General features: G+C 44.5%; 2 protein-coding genes across 8 annotated transcripts in view; one reads left to right on the forward strand and one right to left on the reverse strand.

Annotated features, from left to right (window-relative positions):
* The first annotated feature begins 1,287 nt into the window (after positions 1-1,287).
* Positions 1,288-12,349, forward strand: CYP51A1 (cytochrome P450 family 51 subfamily A member 1). Of its 2 annotated transcripts, none has more exons than XM_088443846.1 (11): positions 1,288-1,662; positions 2,658-2,822; positions 4,149-4,247; positions 5,867-6,043; positions 7,029-7,155; positions 8,356-8,530; positions 8,908-9,027; positions 10,662-10,857; positions 11,192-11,287; positions 11,390-11,558; positions 11,968-12,349. In XM_088443846.1, exons 2-11 carry the CDS (start codon positions 2,664-2,666, stop codon positions 12,150-12,152), a joined length of 1,503 nt encoding a protein of 500 aa, XP_088299972.1. In that variant the 5' UTR covers positions 1,288-1,662; positions 2,658-2,663; the 3' UTR covers positions 12,153-12,349. The 2 variants fall into 2 exon arrangements, with proteins under 2 accessions (XP_088299972.1, XP_088299971.1); XM_088443845.1 differs by having other exon boundaries at positions 1,289-1,631.
* Positions 12,350-18,418: 6,069 nt separating this feature from the next.
* AKAP9 (A-kinase anchoring protein 9) overlaps positions 18,419-21,788 on the reverse strand; it is a 254,911-nt gene continuing 251,541 nt past the window's right edge. For all 6 annotated transcript variants that reach the window (XM_088443864.1, XM_088443860.1, XM_088443863.1 and 3 more), the window contains 3 exons: positions 21,432-21,564; positions 19,936-20,057; positions 18,419-18,907 (listed from right to left, as the gene is read on the reverse strand). In XM_088443864.1, coding sequence (XP_088299990.1) covers positions 18,864-18,907; positions 19,936-20,057; positions 21,432-21,564 — 299 coding nt within the window. In that variant the 3' untranslated portion in view covers positions 18,419-18,863. The remainder of the gene's footprint in view (positions 18,908-19,935; positions 20,058-21,431; positions 21,565-21,788) is intronic.

The following is a 21,788-nucleotide window of genomic DNA, read 5'->3' on the forward strand; positions in this document are numbered from 1 at the left end:
AGCGTCTTTTTGGCGGCGCGATAACGCAATGCAATAGGTGAAAAAGTTTCGCCTACGAATACCAGGCGGAAAAAAGTGCAGAATTGGAGTTTTGGGATGCAAACTTGCGGGGACCACCCTAAAGCCTTTTACACCCCCTTGACACTAACTGCGTCAAAAAACACAAAAAATTACACAAAGGATACCCCAAAAAAGCACTTTGATAAAATGGTCGAAAAAAAAAAAGAAGTTGGGGTACAAATTCAAAGACTAGCGAAATTGCCGCTGGGGGGTCTGGAAGTATGGGGGAGGTTTTTTTTTTTATTGCAGGTGCGTCGTTTTGTGCACTTTAAAGCTTTATTTTAGTGACTTTGAACTATGCTTGCACCCATTTTCATATACCCCAAATTTGATGGCAATACTTATTTTCACAAAAAAAGTAGCAAAAATCAATTCTTCATCACTTGCTCAATGATGCAAAATTGCGCCTAGTGAGACCATTTAAACCCCAAATACCTTTAGCAGGGCTAATCGGGGGTACCCACAGTGATCCCCCATGTCAGAGCATCTTTTGGGGGGTGTCAGACTGATTTCCCAAAAACTGACACTTTTTGCCGATTTCCGTTTCGCCGGGTCCCGTTTTTGCCAATTCCAAATTGAGCACGGGGATACGCGCGTGATACTTTTTCGCCGGCAAAACCTCCAATGACGGCAAAAAGTCCGGACTCAGACTTTTCGCTCTAAATCGAATACGGGCCTAAATGCATGACAATTATTAATTCGGAGGGGTGCCAGAGGTTCTGCACTGTGCCCCTGACATTTTTACCTTGACATAAGGATTTTCCCAAACTTTTCCCCTGCGCAGGGGATGGGGGGGGGTTGCGCACAAAAAAAAATAAAAAATGCAAATTTCCTAAAAAACAAAGCAATAACCAATGCTAGTTTGCAAATGCCTGACAGCCATGCACAGGACACGGTAGTGCACGGACTGGGGGCACGGCACTGTACTAGGTGCACACACAATATAGGATGACACCACCTCCCGCCTCCCAACCGGCCAGTGACTGACAGCCATGCACAGCACACGGCAGAGCACGGACTGGGGGCACGGCACTGTACTAGGTGCACATACAATATAGCATGACACCACCTCCCTCCCTCCCTCCCCCACCGGCCAGTGACTGACAGCAGCACACACAGCGCCTCAGCGGATAAGCGCAGCCACCCGTGACGTCACATAGCCAGACATCACTTCAGCAGTCTGCAGCCAATCAGCGCGCAGCGTCAGGTAACAGCACACTGCTGCTGGTGTCTGGCCACGCTCACTTCGCCCAGCTGGCCCCGCCCAGCAGTACCGGCCCTGTCCTGTTTTCCCCTATACCGGGAGCTGTGTGCAGGGGGGTATCCGCGCCGCGTCCTCTCCTGTGCAGCGCTGACATCTCCCGGGCGCCACCAGCTCCGTAACAACCGGGGGCCACAGCCTGACTGGGGGCGGGAGACTTATCTGACAGCGTCTGGTCCCCCGAGCCCCGCCCACTCCCGCCCCAGTTCTCTTTCTGCCTGCAAAAGTGGTTAGAGGGGAAGGGTAATACCCCAGTCACTCACACTCACTGCAGGAGCCGACACAGCATCCCACTGCACCTGTACTACAGGTATGTACAGTAACACACTGCACCTCTACAGGTATGTACAGTAACAGTATAGTATATATAGTATAGATAATGCATAAATAATATAAGCTATGTATGTATATTTGTTATTGCTATATATGATTGTGTACAGTATGTGTAGAATATTTGAATACTTGCATCTATATATATATATATATATATATATATATACACGTGTGTATTACAAATGCCTCATCATCCCTTTTGCACTGCAGTTTCATAGTTGAGATAAAAGTAAAACATAAACTCTTGTAGTAAGTACAGCTGTGTCCTGCTAAATCTTTGCCGATCGCGCTGCAAACGTGCGCATGCATCGAGCCATGCCTTTACCCGCAGCAGCATACGCTACGGTACACACTACGATCGCACCCTGTGATCCTATGGAGGCGCGGGTGCGAATGCAGTGCGCGTATCTGCTCGCGATCGCATGCCTCGCGCTATGCGTGATGCGATACTGTGTATGCAGCAAAGATGCAGCAGGACACATCTGTATCCCTCTTAACCTGAAACAAAAGCTTTATGTCTCTGCACCCTCAGGTACCTCCTATGTGATATATTTATATTTACTTCTTCGCCCTGGAACGGATATGATAAAAGTCGATACAATATTTATAGTACTATAACTTTAATACTCTAGGGGTATTCCACATGTGGCCCTCCAGCTGTTCTAGAACTACACATCCCAGCATGCCCTGGCAGAGGTTTAGCATGCCTGAATAGCACAACTGTGTCAGGGCATGCAGGGATGGGTAGTGTCAGAGCAGCTGGAGAGCCGAATGATGAATATCACTGCTCTAGATACTCATTTTAACATTTTGTTGTAATATTTCCTCGATTTCTTCCTGTTTCCAAAACTCGTTATCAAAATCAACAATTATATATATATATATATTTTTTTTTTTTTACATTTATTAAAAGGTCCGGGTACTGCATACGTACTGTTGTGTACTGTCAGAAAAAAATCTGCGTATGTATATTCTATATAACTGTACATGATTTATTTCCTAGGTGACCATGTTGAGTTTGTGGCAGGCAGGGGGCGCCCTCCTGGAGGAGGCAGTGGGGGGTAGTATAGCCTCAATGGTGCTACTTCCCTGCGCCTTCCTCCTTGCTTTGGCTTACCTATCCAAACAGGCCTTCAAGCACCTGCAGTATGTCGACACTGATAATGTGGTAAGTCTGCAATAGTGGGATGACTGACTAATATTTACAGGTGGGTAATAATACCTATGTATACCTCACCTGTCATACTAATACATGTTATTGAGTTATCGAAAGTCAGCCTGCATGAACAAAACAGTTTATGTACAAGGGATATTAACAATTCTTCTAGATTGCCAGATCGTTCACCAGATGACCAGGTCCAGATTGTCCCCATATTGGGCTCGATTCAATTCAACGCGACTTGATTAGCGCCGGGAGCGAGCTCCTGGAGCTATTGAATTCAGTGCACTGTTAACCCTGACTAAGGATTTCTTCTTGCATCCCTTCTGGGGTGCGAGCAGAAATCCGACAAAACTCCTGGCGCGATGATGTTTTCTGCCCTTTGCGCCGTGGATTCAGCATCGCACTGGGCAGTTTAGTCGGAGAATGCTGGTTCTCACGACTAAACACCATGTTTAGGGCACGAGAACTGGCATTCTCTGACAATACAGCGCTTTGAATTGAATAGCTCCGGGAGTTCCTTCCTGGCGCTATTCAATTCGCGTTGAATTGAATCGAGCTCATTGTCCTTCAGGCTCATTTCATGCATGTTTTGATGGAGTTATCAATCCAACCTGATTCTCTTTTCTAAACAGTCGGTCAGCTTGTGATTGGACGGGACGGTTGTAAATTTGCTCACGCTGCTCCCTTCCCCTGGAATTCTCAGACTCGCCCTCACTACAAAACTCCAAACGGGCTCTCAAGACCCCAGCTCTTTATCAAAGCCATCCAGCTCTCACCCTAACCGAGTTCTCCATTCTCTTTCCTCACTGTCTACCCCTCTATGTCACCCCTTGTCTGTCTGCCCCTCCCCTTTTAGAATGTAAACTCTCACAAGCAGGGCCCTCTACCCTCATGTGCTTTCCCTTCCCTTACTTTTTATAACACATGTTCTTGTCACCAAGGAACAATGCAATCGGCCATTTTGTGATGATTCCTCATAACACCCCGTCCACTCCACTTTCAAGATATCTAGCAAGCCAGGCCAACGTAATAGGCATACTAACCAGAGTAACATGTCAGAACTTTATAATGTTTTCATTACTGGGATATGTTTCCAACTGACATGAGTGCTTTAACATTTTACACTTTTGTTTGATATTCTGTTCTTTGTAGAACTCCTTTATGGTGAATACATGTATTTCTATTACGCCCCAAAGTAGCTGATCTTTTTCTGTGTGACCCAGGAATTTAGTAGCTGAGGAAATGGGGGCAGAACAAATACAATGCAGGAATGTGGCTGTATAAGAAATACCCCCACTGAATTGACACTGTTCTATTTCCCTAACTCCGCAGAAATACCCTCCATACATTTCATCGTCTATTCCTTTTTTGGGACATGCCATATCTTTCGGGAAGAGTCCAATAACATTTTTAGAAAATGCATATGAAAAGGTGAGTTAATGTGTTACATGTACTTCTCTCGCACAAAGACATATATGTGCTATCTTTTAATAGTTAACAAAAAAAAAAATCCATTGTATTGGCTCTGTACAGTACTCATGGGTGTCTGTACATCGTGCAGGGTGGGGAACATCGGGTGAATAGTGATCTGTCTGTGGACGGCGTGGTCAGTATTCGGGCTGACCAAAAATGCAGCCTCCACACCCAAGTTCCATCCAGAGATGGCGTTTGTGCTGTGGGCATTGTCCGTGGAGTCCTCAGATTCATCTTGGGATGGTCATTGTAAGGACGGCATCGTTTTGAGGTATAATTCCGCCATCGTTACATATCTTGAGATGGCACGTACACATTGCCTCATTACTGTTCGTTGGATTGAACCATCGATCATGTGCACCTGTACAATGCACAGAAATAGTGTGCGCATGTGCATTAAGGTGTGGTAGACATTTAGCATGTCAGCACCAGAATGTCCACATTCAATATGTTGACGTGAGCAGGAGGTAAATATAACCCCAACTGAAATCTAACACTAAAATCGTAAGAAAAATTGTCTGTTGACATTGTATTGTCAACAATGTATCATTGTAGACTTTGTGAGGGCCGACATTTTGTCAAAGTCAAATTTCAGAATGTCGACATTGAGCGCATACTGCGCAACGGCGCTCTGCTACAGACCCAGTGTATTCGGTGACCTCGTAAAACATCGGTAATTCACCATTGGAACAAATCGTCTGATGGTTGCCAGCATCGCCCACATGGAATTGAACAGGAAAAAATTGCCATCGGATCAGAAACATCAATTGTTGCCAATCATCGCTTTCTGATGGCCATGCCTAGACTGACCCTTTGATCATTAACTAGAAGGATATTCACTCTGTGTTCACCTGGTGGAGGACACTACAGCTGCTGGTATTAACGCACTATGCTATCTCCCTAATACAGCTGCTGGTATAAACGCACTATGCTATCTCCCTAATCAATATTTTAGTAAGCAGTACTTAAGCCGCCCATATACTGTGCGATATATACCGTGCGGCGCAACGGGGGATCCGACGGCCGACATATTGGGCGGTCCCCACACACGGTGCGCTTGGGTGGCCGACCGCCCGATATGTCGGTATAGTCCAGAGGTTCCCAAACGCGGTCCTCAAGCCTCCCGAACAATTCAGGTTTTAGAGATATCCATGGTTGAGCACAGGTGGTTAAATCAAATTAACTGAGGTACTAATTAAGTCACCTGTGGTCAAGCATGGATATCCTGAAAACCTGGACTGTTAGAGTGCCTTGGGGAACGAGTTTGGGAATCTCCGATATAGTCCAATCCTTCATAATGAATAAAAAACCTCTGTGCTTTTTGTGTGGTCAAGCCCTGGTGCATTCTGTGTATTTCTTATGTAGTTTATTTATGGTGCACAACTACATAATACAAGTCTGTTCTCTATTATAGTACAAACTGGTTCATAATTCTGCTTTTCTAACCTCAAATGGGGCTCTTTTCAAATGTGCACTTTGCACCTGTCAGTAGATAAGATTGTCCTGTACAAAAGGCATCGCCCGACACACACCGAATAATCTCTGAAGCCTGATTATTTTTCTTTTTATGGTTACAGTATGGCCCAGTCTTCAGTTTCACTATGGTGGGAAAAACTTTTACCTACTTGGTGGGTAGTGACTCGGCCGCGTTGCTGTTTAACAGCAGGAATGAGGATCTGAACGCAGAAGACGTGTACTCTCGGCTCACCACGCCAGTGTTTGGAAAAGGGGTTGCTTACGATGTGCCTAACCCGGTAAGATTAAAAAGGGCATTTTTTTTTTTTTTAATACTTAAACGGCCTACATTATTGTTACAGAACCTTTAATGAGTTACATTTCTCGTTATTTTATGGTTGTGAGGCCTAGAACCATCTATGAGTAAAATTTCATTTTGTGCGGATAACAAAAGCATGAAATACAGTGGAAGTGGAAAAAATCCCTGTAGTAGACAAATAATTAGTGTTCATTCTAACACCCTGCACCTGTCACTACCTGTGCAGTTCCTCTTTTCTACCTGGGGTATCGCTCTCTGCTCTGGTGCTTCTAGCACACTCTGGTCTGTATCTCAGAAGCTTGTTGCATCAGCTGAGTGCCGATCCTTCCCACAGCAAGCGGAGATGAGTAATAAACATCATTCCTTCATACTTTGCACTAAAGGTGCATACACACACAACGATTTTTTGAACGATTATCGTTAACGATATAATTTATCGTTCAAAAAATCGTTCACTTTCTAAGTTGAAACGATGAACGATTATCGTTCATGCGCGTTCACATTTGTAGTTTGTAGTTCAGTCAGACTGACCAATTCAACGATTTTCATTAAGGGAATATGCAAAAATCGTTTGTAGTTCCAAAAAATCGTTCATTACATTTAGTAAATGAACGATTTTAGTAAACGATTTTTGTTTACTAAAATCGTTCATTTACTAAATCGTTGTGTGTGTATGCAGCTTAAGAATTAATTTAATAATGTTGTAATGACAGAAGTTGTTGCAGCAGAGTAGGACGATTGTATACATTGTACCTGTCACCCTACGTACAATGGAGGTGCCCAGTTTAGGGTCTGTACCAGTTGATTATAGAAACTGCAGCCTCACACGTCTTCCTGCCTAACGGCTCAGTGTTATCTCTTAATAAGCTGCACATTTATATCACGGTCGATGAAACATTCATTTGGGCATACTGTATATACAATTATTCATTTGTTTCATGTTTTTAATTATTATTTTTTAATAGATCTTTTTGGAGCAGAAAAAAATGTTTAAAACTGGGCTGAACATCGCTCATTTCAGAACGCATGTGACATTGATTGAGGAGGAGACCCTGGAATACTTCAAACGCTGGGGAGATAGCGGAGTTGGAAGTAAGTGTATAGAAGTGTTATTTACTTAGCGGCTCTGCCCAAACCTCAAACACTGCACTAAGGGCTGCGTGACTAATTGTGTGATGAGGGGATAGAAAAGGTGAATCCTCGGAGGTTCCGTTACGTGTTTTCTCCCTTGGGATGACTTCCTGGTGTTGCAGCTGAGTCAGTATTCTCTGGGTCCTGCAGGAACTTAGAGACAGGGCAGCCAATCAGAAATTTCGGGGCTGTAATTTAGAAGAATTTAGGGGGCGTGACCAAGCGTGCGCCACGCCACATTGTGAAGATCTGGTCTCCGCTGTAGATGTGCCGCTGAAGGGGGCATTGCCACACCATGTTGGGTGTATGGTTATGCTTCTTTGGCAGGCCTGGGCCCCCAAACATGCCCTTTCCTGCCCTGTGTTTCCCCACAGTTGTCAGGGTGTGTGCTGAAAGCAGTTCCTGACTAGATCGCCTCAGGACCTACAGGGTTCAGAAAATGGTGTCTCCTGTTAAAGCAACAATTATACCGGACAGGTCATTCTTCAGCTTCTTGTTACTAAAAAAAAACAAAAACAAAAAAAACCCTCCATTTTGCATGCTGATTTGCAGTGATGAATACAAAGCCTGGCAGTGCAAACCCATGCAACTTAGCTCAAGGACGCAATCCCCCTGTTCCCTGTCTTTTTACCATCTTTTGTACTGATGATCATATAAAACCCATTCCCCATCTATTAATTATATTTCCTTGGATCTACAATACCATATAATATCCATACTGTGTTATTAGGTATTTACGCTGCCAGGCTTTGCTGTTATTTTCATATTTGTACAAGTTTATCTTAAATTTCCTTCTTTGGCCACCGGAAATGTTGGGAGCGATGGCAGAGACTCTTCCATGTTGCAGAGTTCCAGTCTCTCAACTTCAGTCTGTTTTATGTGATGTTAGGAGGCTTACCGGCTCTTGTAATTAAAAATAGTTATCCGTCAAGTTCTTTATTAGGTAGAAATAAACTCTTAATGTTCGCCCTGCGTCGGTTCCCTTCTGACAAATATATCCGTGTCTACCTCTGGTACTATTGTTAATTGTCGTGCCAAATTATTAGTCTCTTGCTGGCTTCTGTTAGACCCTGTCACCCTTGTATGGTCTCCCTTCCCTAGTAACTAATAGCAATGATAATTTGCAGACAATCCCTTGTAATAACGTGCTGTTTGTTCCAGACCTGTTTGATGCCCTAGCGGAGCTGATCATTCTCACCGCCAGCCGGTGTCTGCACGGGAAAGAGATCCGCAGCATGCTAAATGAGAGGGTGGCCCAGCTGTACGCTGACCTGGATGGGGGGTTCACACACGCGGCCTGGCTCCTTCCAGGATGGCTGCCTTTGCCAAGCTTCAGGTACAATGATAGTAATCCAAGCGTCCTTAAAATGCATCTACAGAAAGAAAGGAGGCCGCCATTTTGTGGGTTGAAGCAATCTTTATTAGAATGTAACCGATTGATTAGCTTGGAAGCGGGTATATCACTGAGGCACTTCAGGAGCTCGGAAGCGGGTATATCACTGAGGGCACTTCAGGAGATGCTGGTTCTTAATGAACTGAGGTTGTGTTGTTGTGAGTATTGGTCACCTCACAAAATGGCTGCCGCATATTTGTGACTAGTTATCTAGTGAGAGCAGTAGTGTGCTCAGTTACTTATAACACAATAAATATTGATCCTGAATGTGACATGAACTTGCTCGTAGCCGTACATTGAGAACGTTGGTCTGTTTCCAGACGCAGGGACAGAGCGCACAGAGAGATAAAGCAGATATTCTACCAGGTGATACAGAAACGCCGGCAGTCTGAGGAGAAGGATGACGACATGCTGCAAACACTGATAGATGCCACCTACAAGTAGGTTTTTAAACCAATATCTTATATGTGACTTGCTGCTGGTATACTAATGGCATAATGTCTCTGCCAAGATGGCCTCTCCTGGCTCTTCTAAGCCCCAGAAGTGATCCTGATGTCCAGTAATCCATTCAAAATCTATTGGATCATTGTTGGTAGATGTGGATGGAAGATCGCTGCTATCAGCTTGTGTGTTAGGCCATTTCACCATCACACTAATAAGCCTCAGTCATACCACAAGTGATCCTGGCTTTGGACTAAATTAGGGATGTGCAGGCTCGGATAGGTTCGAATTTGCACGCCGAGTTCGGATTTTTCCCTCCAAAAATCGGGTCTCAGAAAGAGGCAAAACGTCACCTTCCATGGACTTTTGTCCAGGAATGATGATGTTTGTCCATGATAGATGACATTTTGCCTCTTTCTGAGACCCGATTTTTGGAGGTAAAAATACGAACTCTGTGTGCAAATTCGAACCTATCCGAGCCTGCACATCCCTAGACTAAATAGCAGATAATGTAATTTGGACACCTCAGTGTATGGGCAAATCAGACTTTGATCATGGTGGGAACAGTCTATGGTGAGAGTATTGGGAATAAATATATTCCACCCATTCACCTGCTCTCATTTCTGTAACCCCACAAAACCTGTGCTTGGGGAACATACAGTATCTTATACCGATTTTCCACCTAAGTCCCGGGTCGAGATTTGAAACAGTTCAAAAACGGGACAGACCCCTTTTCCACTGCGGCGCCAATCTGGCTTACTCCCGGATCTGCAGTGGGACACCTATCCCGGAGCTTGGAGATGACATCATCTTCAAGCGCCGAGAAACCCGGAAGTCCCCATGCTGTAAACAGGACCCGGTCGGACGACCTGGGTTACCCGTTTACACTGCAGTGTTACACGGGTTATTACCATGTTAAAACCTGCAAGCTACCCGGGCTTGATTGCCGGATCACTCGACCCGGGAATCCAACCCTTGCCCCTTTTACACCTAGCAGCAACCAGGGTTATCCCTGCAATAACCCATGTTTTAGCTGTGGCGTAAAAGGGGTATTAATGATCTTTAACACAGAGGTTTCTAAAAATATTTAGAGCCTCAAAATTTTCTCGGCACATGTACAAGAAAAGTTATCACCGAGCTGGTCAGCGATGGCACCAGAGGTCAAACTTGTAATGTACGTACAAACTAGAGGTAGGCCCGTAAGCTGCCAGCAAGCAGCAGAGAAACGTATTATTAGACCTGATCGACAATCTCCTACATTTTTGTACAACAACTTGAGCGCACAGAGGCCCAATTATTCAGCTGATGGTCACACGTACATACTGATTCATTCTTATCCGTCTACTGGATTTCCTGTCCTCTTTACATCAAACCCAAACTGAATTTGACCATTATTGTTGATTGTGTTAGGCCCATGTAGAGATGAGCACAGATTAGATCAGAGTTGAGACCGTGACATATAAGGGACATGAGCTGGGCAGATAGAAAGGCTGTGACGCGGGGGTGTATATTAGGAGTAAGTATGTGTGGTGTTAGGGGTAAAGCCATCTGCACACCCGTGTCCTGTGCCTATAATGCCAGTTTGCCTTATGACAGTGCTTATGCATCACCTCCTGTCTGTCCCACGTTGCAGAGACGGCACTCCCCTGAATGACGACGAGATAGCGGGAATGCTCATTGGCTTGCTACTGGCAGGACAGCACACCTCGTCTACCACCAGTGCCTGGATGGGCTTCTTCCTTGCTACAAACAAATCTATTCAAGCTCAATGTTTCGAAGAACAAAAAGCCGTGTGCGGGGAGGATCTCCCACCTCTGAACTATGACCAGGTGAGAGATTTCTCTATCCCAGAACTTCTTAAACTCCGTCCTCCAGACACACTAACAGTCAGGTTTTAAGGATATCCATGCTTGAACACAGGTGACTTAATTAGTACCTTGGATATTTAGATTTAAAAACATCTGTTCTCAAGCAAGGATATCCTTAAAACCTGGACCATAATGTGTCTTGTGGACCGGGTTTGGGAAGCACTGCTATGTCCTGCTTTTTGCAGCCCTGGCTCTTCGCTACAACTGTAACTTGCTGGAGGTCACTATAGTCATCAGGGTCCTTAGTAATGGAAAACCAATATTATTTTGTCAACAAACTGTTTTATATTTACAGCTTAAAGACCTGCAAGTCCTGGACCGCTGCATAAAGGAGACCCTCAGGCTAAGACCCCCTATTATGACAATGATGAGGATGGCCAGGACCCCACAGGTCTGTAGCACCTTACCTATATTGTATGTTACATGTTATCCTTACGTGCTACAATAGTCACCGTGTGACGGGGTGTCATGCTTGTTGGCTGTGTCTTTTCAGAATGTCGGAGAATACAGTATCCCACCTGGACATCAGGTGTGTGTATCTCCTACAGTTAATCACCGTCTTAAGGACATTTGGGTGCAGAACACAGAATTTAATCCTGACCGATACCTGCAGGAAAATCCAGCGGCGGGGGAAAAGTTTGCATATGTTCCATTTGGAGCAGGTAATAAAAATTACTTCTATTACGCAGCAGCTTTAAAACTAATGCCTAGTAAAATCATTTGATGAACATACAACATCCTGGTTGGGAACCATTACTGTGCGCCAGCAATACTAACCACCGTGCCACTTATACTAATTGTCTGCAATAGATATTAAGCAGTACATAGTGGTGTAAGGTGTGAGCTGTAACTTGTGGGCTTCCAAGGAAGTTGGAGCAGGTAATGCTCTCATGACTTCCATCACCAGGTTGTCATTACCCAGAACATTGGGTCATATTATAAGCAGGACTCAAATTGATATTTTGGACAGTCTGACAGTCACTACTGTTATGAGGGTACTATGCCACATCTATTGCTGAGAGTACTTCCGTGTATTTTGTAAGTTTTTGGACAAATTTTCATCTATTTCAGGTCGGCACCGTTGTATCGGCGAAAACTTTGCTTACGCTCAGATTAAAACCATTTGGTCCACGATGCTGCGTTTGTTTGAATTTGACCTGGTGGATGGATATTTCCCTACAATAAATTATACAACTATGATTCATACACCCAACAACCCGATCATCAGATACAGGAGGAGGAAACTGAAAGCGTAACGCCGAGTCTGTCTACGTGGGAAAATTGTACATTACATCAGGAACTTCACCTTAATCGCTACTGTACATGTTATGTATTTTATAATCCGAATGTGAATTATTAATGTACAAAATCATTCTGCATATTCTTTTTTTTTTTTTCATTTTGAATTTTCGGATCTGTTGTAAATAAGTTGGATTAAACAAAGTTTAATTACTATTGTGGGTCAATATGATTCTCACTTGTTCCAATAGCCAAGGAACAGTGGGCCCGATTCAGCAAGGAACGCAAAGGAGAGAACGCACTCACTTGGCCGATGTTTTTGCGAACTAGCCAGTGCACGCAGTGTTATGGTACACAGACTGCACGCAGTTTGTTCGCAGACCCTTCCGAAATTGATTGACAAGAAGTGCCGTTTGTGGGTGGTGAGGCGAACGTAGGCTTTATAACGCCGTTAAAGAGGCATGCATAGTTAAGGCAGTGCGGTGGCATACGCAGCCATTCCGTAAGCTGTACACAGGAAGTGCGCATGATCCTGCGGCAGGTCAGGTCAACCACTATTATGCTAATGGGTCCGATGATTCTCGATGTTTGCGCTATCTTGTGTGCTGATCAGGCTGTGAGTAAAGGGCTTAGTATGGGGCTGGGCGTCTACAACTTGTGCTACGGTCTCCGTGCGTATGCATTAATTAGCATATTCTCGCAGCGGACGGGTGCGCGCCTCTGCTGAATCAGGGCCAGTGTAAACCCTCCTCGGTGGCATCACATGCCTCGATTTTAACTATGAACTTTTATTACCTCCAAAGTGCATTAGTTTGTGTACTGGTAGCGTCTGTGGAGTTGCAAAAGTTCCACCAACCAATGGGTGTTGGGCATTCCTGGCTGAGAATGTAACATTCACACTAGTTTTGCTGAGCATTGCAAACTTCCGAATATATATTTATTTATGTTTTGCAGAAGAGAGCATAGCCAGTTTATTTAATTGAATTTTGCTTTAGTTGGGATTGGACCTCATATATAACTTTTAACCATATTGGTGGTTTATTAGGGTTTTATTGGAGGAGAACTGAAATCCAGAGACAAAAAGGAAGTAAAAAGTTTGAGAAAACTACACGTAGACACTGGTCTGACATACAGTCAGGTGCATAAATATTGGGACATTGACAGAATTTTCATATTTTGGCCTCTATTCACCAACACAATGGCTTTCAAATGAAACAAACAAGATGTGCTTTAACTGCAGACTTTCAGATTTAATTTGAGGGTAATTACATCCAAATCAGGTGAACGGTGTAGGAATTACAACAGTTTCTATATGTGCCTCCCACTTTTTAAGGGGCCAAAAGTAATGGGACTATCAACTCAAAAGCTATTTCATGGACAGGTGTGGGCTATTCCCTCGTTATTTCATTCTCAATTAAGCAGGTGAAAGGTCTGGAGTTGATTTTAGGTGTGACATTTGCATTTGGAATCAGTTGCTGTCGACTCTCAATATGAGATCCAAAGAGCTGTCACCATCAGTGAAGCAAGCCATCATTAGGCTGAAAATCAAACAAACCCATCAGAGGAATAGCAAAAACATTAGGTGTGGCCAAATGAACTTTTTGGAATATTCTTAAAAAAGAAAGAACGCACCAGAGAGCTCAGCAACAGCAAAAGACCCGGAAGACCACAGAAAACAACTGTGGTGGATGACAGAAGAATTATTTACCCAGTGAAGAAAAACCCCTTCACAACAGTTGGCCAAATCAAGAACACTCTCCAGGAGGTAGGTGTATATGTGTCAAAGTCAACAATCAAGTGAAGACTTCACAAGAGTGAATATAGAGGGTTCACCACAAGATGTAAACCATTGATGAGCCACAAAAATAGGAAGACCAGATTAGAGTTTGCCAAACAACATCTAAAAAAAACCCATTACAGTTCTGGAACAACATCCTATGGACAGATAAGACAAAGATCAACTTGTACCAGAGTGATGGGAAGAGAAGAGTATGAAGAAGGAAAGGAACTGCTCATGATCCAAAACATACCACCTCATCAGTGAAGCATGGTGGTGGTAGTGTCATGGCGTGGGCATGTATGGCTGCCAATGGAACTGGTTCCCTTGTATTTATTGATGATGTGACTGCTGACAAAAGCAGCAGAATGAATTTTGAAGTGTTTCGGGCAATATATGCTCATATTCAGTCAAATGCTTCAGAACTCATTGGACGGCGCTTCACAGTGCAGATGGACAATGACCCGAAGCATACTGCAAAAGCAACCAAAGAGTTTTTTAAGGCTAAAAAGTGGAATGTTATGCAATGGCCAAGTCAATCCCCTGACCTGAATCCGATTGAGCATGCATTTCACTTGATGACGACAAAACTGAAGGGAAAATGCCCCAAGAACAAGCAGGTACTGAAGACATTTGCAGTAGAGGCCTGGCTGAGCATCACCAGGGATGAAACCCAGCGTCTGGTGAGGTCTATGCGTTCCAGACTTCAGGCTGTAATTGCCTGTAAAGGATTTGCAACAAAGTATTAAAAAGTGAAAGTTAGATTTAGGATTGTTTAGTTTGTCCCATTACTTTTGGCCCCTTAAAAAGTGGGAGGCACATATAGAAACCGTTGTAATTCCTACACCGTTCACCTGATTTGGATGTAATTACCCTCAAATTAAATCTGAAAGTCTGCAGTTAAAGCACATCTTGTTTGTTTCATTTGAAAGCCATTGTGGTGGTGAATAGAGGCCAAAATATGAAAATTCTGTCAATGTCCCAATATTTATGCACCTGACTGTACAGCTGTGTTCTCATACATCGGTGCTGAAATCGAGTCAAACACCTCCTCTTGGTGTTCTCGGTCCTGTGCGACTCTGCTAGCACCGGGCATCTTTTTTGCCTGAAAATACTTAGTGCAATGCGATGTGACCAGGACACACCAACAGACTGTGCTGATTAATTTGATATGCTACACTTGTATATCTGTATGTGACTGAGTCCCTGAATCTGTATACGAAGTGCTACAATGCAACTAATGGAGCAGACACACGGTCAGATTTGTCAGATTTGTGATGAGATGAACGATTGAACGATTTTACCAAAGTTTTGAACGATTGAACGATTTTTGACTGCATTACAATGAATGGAATCGTCCAAGTCTGACTGCAAACACATCAGATGTCAGATATCGTTATCTGACAAACGGGAACGCGCATTGTAAATTGTCCATCGTTCAGGCATGTCAGATATGTCAGATTTTCCTTCAGATATGAACGACTGAACGATTTTTAAATCATTATCGTTCATATCTGAAGCAAAAATCTGACCGTGTGTATGCACCATTAGACACATTTTCGATTGAAAAAGAATCCCGGTGCTAGTACAGGACCTGGCAAGCTCACTCACGCCACATGGTGCATTAAGGCTGGATGTATGAGGACACGCCTGTAGCAATGGTACAGATCACACAGAATATAAACAGCAAAGTCATAACGGTTAATTGAGACCATTTTACAACCAAGTCACGGATGGAAATAATGACTTAACAACGAAAAAACCACAAGTGAGTCAGGACATGGCTTATTTATAGTTTCCTTATTGTCTTACAAGACATTGCGGGGCAAGGGGGGTGTGTGAGGCTCTTATCCCAAGGGAGATGATTATAGAATAAGGGTCTTCCCACCACGCTTGGGCCAGAGAGGAGAGTCAGGAAGCAGAGGAGAAGGATTGGGTCTTGCTCTCTACAAAGAGCCAGGGAGATCGCACCTAGTTAAATACATGGCCCCTGTCATAATGGAAGAGATTATCTCCATTGTCGCTATCTGACAAATATGTTTTTAGAGCCCACAGAATGACGGGGAAGTGAGTTGCCCCAATTCTGAGGTTACGTTAGGTATTGTTCTTATTGGAAAGTTTGTTGAGGCTTTGAGGAAAAGGTCAACAGGGACCAAAGGTCGACACACAAATGGTTGACGTGTTTATTTTTACTAACCCTAATCGACGGGGTAAGTGCCTAGCCCTAAAAAACTAATTTCTACATCAGGGTCCATAGGGTATCCACAGGATACCTTGGGGTATAGGTGATGACGTCAGGCATCGGGCACCATAGAGTTAAGTTTTCAGCCTCCCAGGATGCACTAGGGTCCCCCTCCTATACCCCGCCCCCGAGCAAAGGCATCTCAGTTACGTACCAAGCCATAGGCCGGAGGAGGAGAAGATCTGGACACACACAGGAATCACATTCTCACCAGAGGGAGATGGGGAAAAAAAACGGTGACCAGAGTAAAGCCCACCTGCAGCACAGGTGCGACAGGGCGTGAGTCCTGTGGAACCCTATGGACTTCGTAGAAATAGAGATAACAAAGGTAAATTCTTACCATATCCATTTTTTCTACATCAGGGTCCATAGGGTATCCACAGGATACCTTGGGGATGTCCCAAAGCAGTATACTTTAAGGGTGGGGACGCTCCTGTGCTGAAAGGAGAATCCGCCGCCCGAAGGAAGCATCCTGAGAGGCAAAGGTGTCAAATGGAGGAAAGAGATAAGCAAACCGGAAAGTCCACTGGACGGACAGAGCATCCAGAAGAGACGCCTTTTCGTCTCTTGTTCGAGATCCGTACACCGGCAACTTGTTGTTGTGCTGTGACGCCATGAGGTCTATCTCTGGAAGACCCCACCTGTCCACCAGAAGTTGAAAGACGTCCTGGTGCAGAGACCATTCCCCCGGATGTACGTCCTGGCGACTGAGAAAGTCCGCCTCCCAGTTGAGGACTCCCGGGATGAATACTGCTGATATGGCCGGGAGATTGCGCTCCGTCCAGACCAGGATGCGGGACACCTCTACGAGTGTCGCCCGACTTCGGGTTTCTCCTTGTCGATTTATGTAGGTGGCCTACATAAATCGACATCTGTGTGTGGTGGCGTTGTCTGACTGGACCTGCACGGGGTGACCTTGGAGAACCCGATGTGCCTGCTGGAGAGCATTGAAAACCGCGCGGAGTTCCAAGATATTTATTGGAAGCTCCTTTTCTGCCTGAGACCACCTGCCCTGGAACAAGTGTGGACTTCGTAGAAATAGAGATAACAAAGGTAAGTTCTTACCATATCTCATATTTTTTATCAATTGTGTCGACCATTCCCACATCGACCTTTTTTACAGTCAACCTTTCATCTGGAACCCAAAATAAATACCCATAGATCCTTTACAACTGGGGTTTTAAATAGACTGTTGAAGAGTCTATAAATTCTACCCCAACAAGGCGTATCAATAGGTATGACCATAAGGCATGTAACCATGATGCCTCTGAGGCTACTTTCTTACTTGGAAACATGTTACAAAGTCCTAATGGGGTGAAATGCCACATGTAGGCTGTAGTACACTGGTACTGTATGTTTCATTGATCTTATAGCAGATAGAGCTTTTAGCTATTCCCTACTGGATCTTTCTCCCACTCGGCCTCCTGATAGGAAAAACAAGAATCAAGCAGGATGCCAAATATTTAGGATATCATTGGATGTTGGGTATTTACCAAAATGCTCAAATAAAATAAGACTCCAGACACCTTGAGCTGGAGATGACTTTTGTAGGAAGTGCCTTATTTGGAAGGGCTCAGTGTGTGCATGACGGGTATCTTTGTTGAAGGGAGAGGCAGCCATTGAAATGGATACAGAAATTGGTGGGGAACTTTGGGTTCACTTGCACCCAATTCTTACATCTGCCCTCAGATGTCCTTAGTGGGGAAAAAAGGGTTTTCCCAAATATAGGTAATGGGGAAGATGGAAGAGGTGATAAATTATTTTTAAGTATGAATCCCAGATTTTGGTGGCCTGTGTGTATGTATAAAACCCCCACAAGGGAGATCATTCAGGTGCCCCGCCATAAGTACCAAGCCAGGGGCTGACGGAGCAGCAATGCTGGCGTCCAGACGACTGCCTCACGCTGCCTGCTCTACAGTAAAACCAATTAAAAGAAAACATAAACTAAAGCTTAGTGTAAACGGTGATCCAGCTCCTGCAGCACACCAACCACAAACTGAATTGCCTCAGGCTGTGGGCGGGGTATAGGGGGGAAGGACCTGAGCATCCTGGGACAGAAAAGCTTTTTAACGGTTGGTGTCCAGTCCTCCTAATCACCACCTATACCCATTGTCTCCCCTGTGGAGCCCTATGGACCCTGAAGAAGAAATATATAATTCAGGCTGTTACTGAATTTCTGGTTATTTGCTGACAGCTTGTAGCCTTATTCCTGGCTATGCTGTTGCACATGGACAGTAATTTCTTATAAAAAAAAAAAACCGTCATTGTTGAAATTGATGAAATTTATTTCAGTACTTTGACAAAATACCCATAAAATTCAAAACTTCTACCATTACAAAAATAGTTCTCTACATATGATATCTTTTGCAATGCCAGTAGCAAATATTCGGACAAGACAGTTGCAATTTTAGCCTCCAAAGCAAGGCCTCCAGTTCCGTAATACATAAAAGTTCCTTTCACCCTCTTGATAAATACGTATAAGTTAATCATTTAAATTAGAAATCCACAAAATGTACAGGTCATTGACGGCTGATTTAAAAAAACAAAATAAAACACAGAAAGCTGATATACAGATATGTCAGATGCTTGATGCGGCTTTGCTGTGTCCGACTGTTCGACGTGGCGGATGTTGGTCCCACAACATACACAATACGGGGGGAACAGAAGCAGCAGAGTCTTACAGAAGGCAATTCAAGTATTGCGAGGATATTATCTTCTAATGCCGTATTGTGTTGTGTTGTTTGTGCTTGATCCTGTAACAAAAATATGAGATATGAATAGTTATTATGAAAGGTTTGGCCTGCAGTGATGGAGAGTTATAGTCTACCATAGAACACTGTTTCATTTTGGATGCTGCCATGATGTGTTAAGGGACAAATCTACTAAATGCATGCAGACTAGCGACAGCAAAGAACAGGTATAGATTATATGGGTTTCCTGCATATATCATGAAACCTATAGGCTATAGTACAGACCTACAGCTTTATAGCATGGAATTTGTGGGTAAATTCAGCCGTCATCCATGAGTGTTCCTTAATTTGGTTCAAAACTACAATTGTTTTTGTTCCATTATTGTCCCATGGCAACCTGCTTCCCTTATACCGGGGAGGTGTTGCCTCCGTCTTACAGAAGATATAACCAGCAGCTTGTAGGCCTTGGCCAGACTGGATGAGCAGAACAAACCACAAGCACCAACTACACATGTAACAACGTCAGCATTTAGAACAGGCCCCATCTAGTTGGTGAATGATCACATTGGATGGATATTGTTGTCTCTGTGGGAGTAAAGAATTCTTGAGCTTGTGTGATTGGACGAAATGATTAGTAGGCAACTTAATCTGACTGCCATGTGGATTGATGAATAATAAAAGTGCTAATAAGTTAGTTGCTCTGTGTGTGTCTGATGTGGTTAAAGGTTTTGTTTGTTCAAATGTCAAAATCAGCTGATCCTAAACTACCAAACTGCTTAGTGTGCGTCTCATGTACGGGTTGAGTGGCGCGGTAGCACTGTTAGGTATTGGCCAGGGTGTACGGGAAATGCGCTGCTTTCAGAGCAGAATCACTCTGTGTCTATTCAGCTCTGATGTCTGTAAGGCCACTACTACCCGAGGCCGCTACTCTTCCCGCAGTCAGAACAGCACACGGGCAACATAAGCCGAGAAGCCAATCTGACATAGCGGGGGACCAGTCTGGGATGTAGCCATTAATACTATCCAGAAACCATACTGGAAAGCCTTGTTGCTGATGGCCGTGCAATGTACATAACACTGTTTTGTATTACCTGACGGCACACTTCCTAATCGTTTCTGCAAGGCCTCCAGCCGGGCGATATAATCTGTTAATGCTCTGTCAGGATCATAGTGCTGAAGGTGAGAGCAGGAACTCAATTCAGATGAAATATACCTGCGGGGAAAGTATTTGCATTCATTGCCAGAAAATATAAATAAATGTAGTTCTTGCGTGTATACGTAAAGAGAATAAAGCTCACATCAATCAGTACTAGAAATATATAAAGTTGAGGAGAATAGGTTCTGAGTTTTCAGAAGCAACCTGATTACGGATATCTCGGCTGCAGATTTAAAGCGGCAATACTTCAGAAGGCAAAAAACCAGGCTGCTTTTGCCATATAAATTATTGCCGCTTTAAATCTGCAGCCGAGATCACCGGAAACGCGATGCTTCACAAAACTCTGACCCTATTACATAACCTCCTCAGTGATTAAGGGGGAGATGTATCAAACCTCCTGAAGAGGACAAGAGGGGAAGTTTCCCATAGCAACCAATCAGCTACTAGCTATCATTTATCTAGTACATTCTATAAAACAATAGGAACTAATTTGTTACTATGGGCAACTTCTCCACTCGTCCTCTTTAGAAGGCTCGATACATCTCCCTGTAAGTTCTGTGTTCCTCATCCTGGCTGAAACCTTTGGTTATCATGAGGTTTGTGATACCTGTTATCAGGGGTGTATCTAGGGGTCTGTGTGTCCCTGGAAAAATAATGGACTAGCGCACCCCTCCCTCCATATTTTCTGAATAATTACATTCTCTCTCCCCAGCCATCCCCCTTCCCTCTCCCCAGCCATCCCCCTTCTCTCTCCCCAGCCATCCCCCTTCAGTCTCCCCATCCCCCTTCCCTCTCCCCAGCCATCCCCCTTCCCTCTCCCCAGCCATCCCCCTTCTCTCTCCCCAGCCATCCCCCTTCTCTCTCCCCAGCCATCCCCCTTCAGTCTCCCCAGCCATCCCCCTTCAGTCTCCCCAGCCATCCCCCTTCCCTCTCCCCAGCCATCCCCCTTCCCTCTCCCCAGCCATCCCCCTTCAGTCTCCCCAGCCATTCCCCTTCAGTCTCCCCAGTCATCCCCCTTCCTTCTCCCCAGCCATCCCCCTTCTCTCTCCCCAGCCATCCCCCTTCTGTCTCCCCAGCCATTCCCCTTCTGTCTCCCCAGCCACCCCCCTTAATTCTCCCCAGCCACCCCCCTTCTCTCACCCCAGCCACCTCTTTTCTGTGTCCCCTGCCAACCCCTTCTGCGTCCCCAGGCATCCCCCTTCTACTCCTCCCCCACAGCCCACACAGATACTTACCATATTTTCCAGCTGTGGTGTAGCTGTGGTGTAGCTGCGGCAGGCTCCCCCCCAACCCCCCCCCCAGGCGGGCGCCCCTGCCGAGTGCCATCCTGCCATATACTTTATATAGTAATGGGACAAAGTGTGAAAAATGAACAACTGTGTAATTAGCAGTATGAACTCTCTGTTATTATATTGGGATTTATAGAAATACCTATGTTGGGAATTCACAGTGGACTGTGGTGAATCAAAGCCTGATCGTGACCGACATGATGAAAGCCTCTGCTCCCCATACAAGTCAACACTGCCGGCTGGATGATACGGCGAATCCGTCCTCACCTCGTTACCTGAAAACGATACAACAACTGATGTTAACGGTTTACAATGAAGAAATCTCCAGTATCCTCCATGACTCCTATAACAATTTAATATGGTTAAAAATATTTATAGAGGACACTGTATTTATGAATTCGGTCAGACCCCCCCCTTCCCCCAATCACAGTGATTCAAGGCTACCCTGCAGCTTGAGCAACAAGCCACAAGCTCAGTACCATTTGGCAATACATGTAGT

Source organism: Taudactylus pleione, unplaced genomic scaffold (genome assembly GCF_031769625.1).
Source record: "Taudactylus pleione unplaced genomic scaffold, aTauple2 ptg000335l, whole genome shotgun sequence".
In the NCBI taxonomy this organism is placed as follows: domain Eukaryota; kingdom Metazoa; phylum Chordata; class Amphibia; order Anura; family Myobatrachidae; genus Taudactylus; species Taudactylus pleione.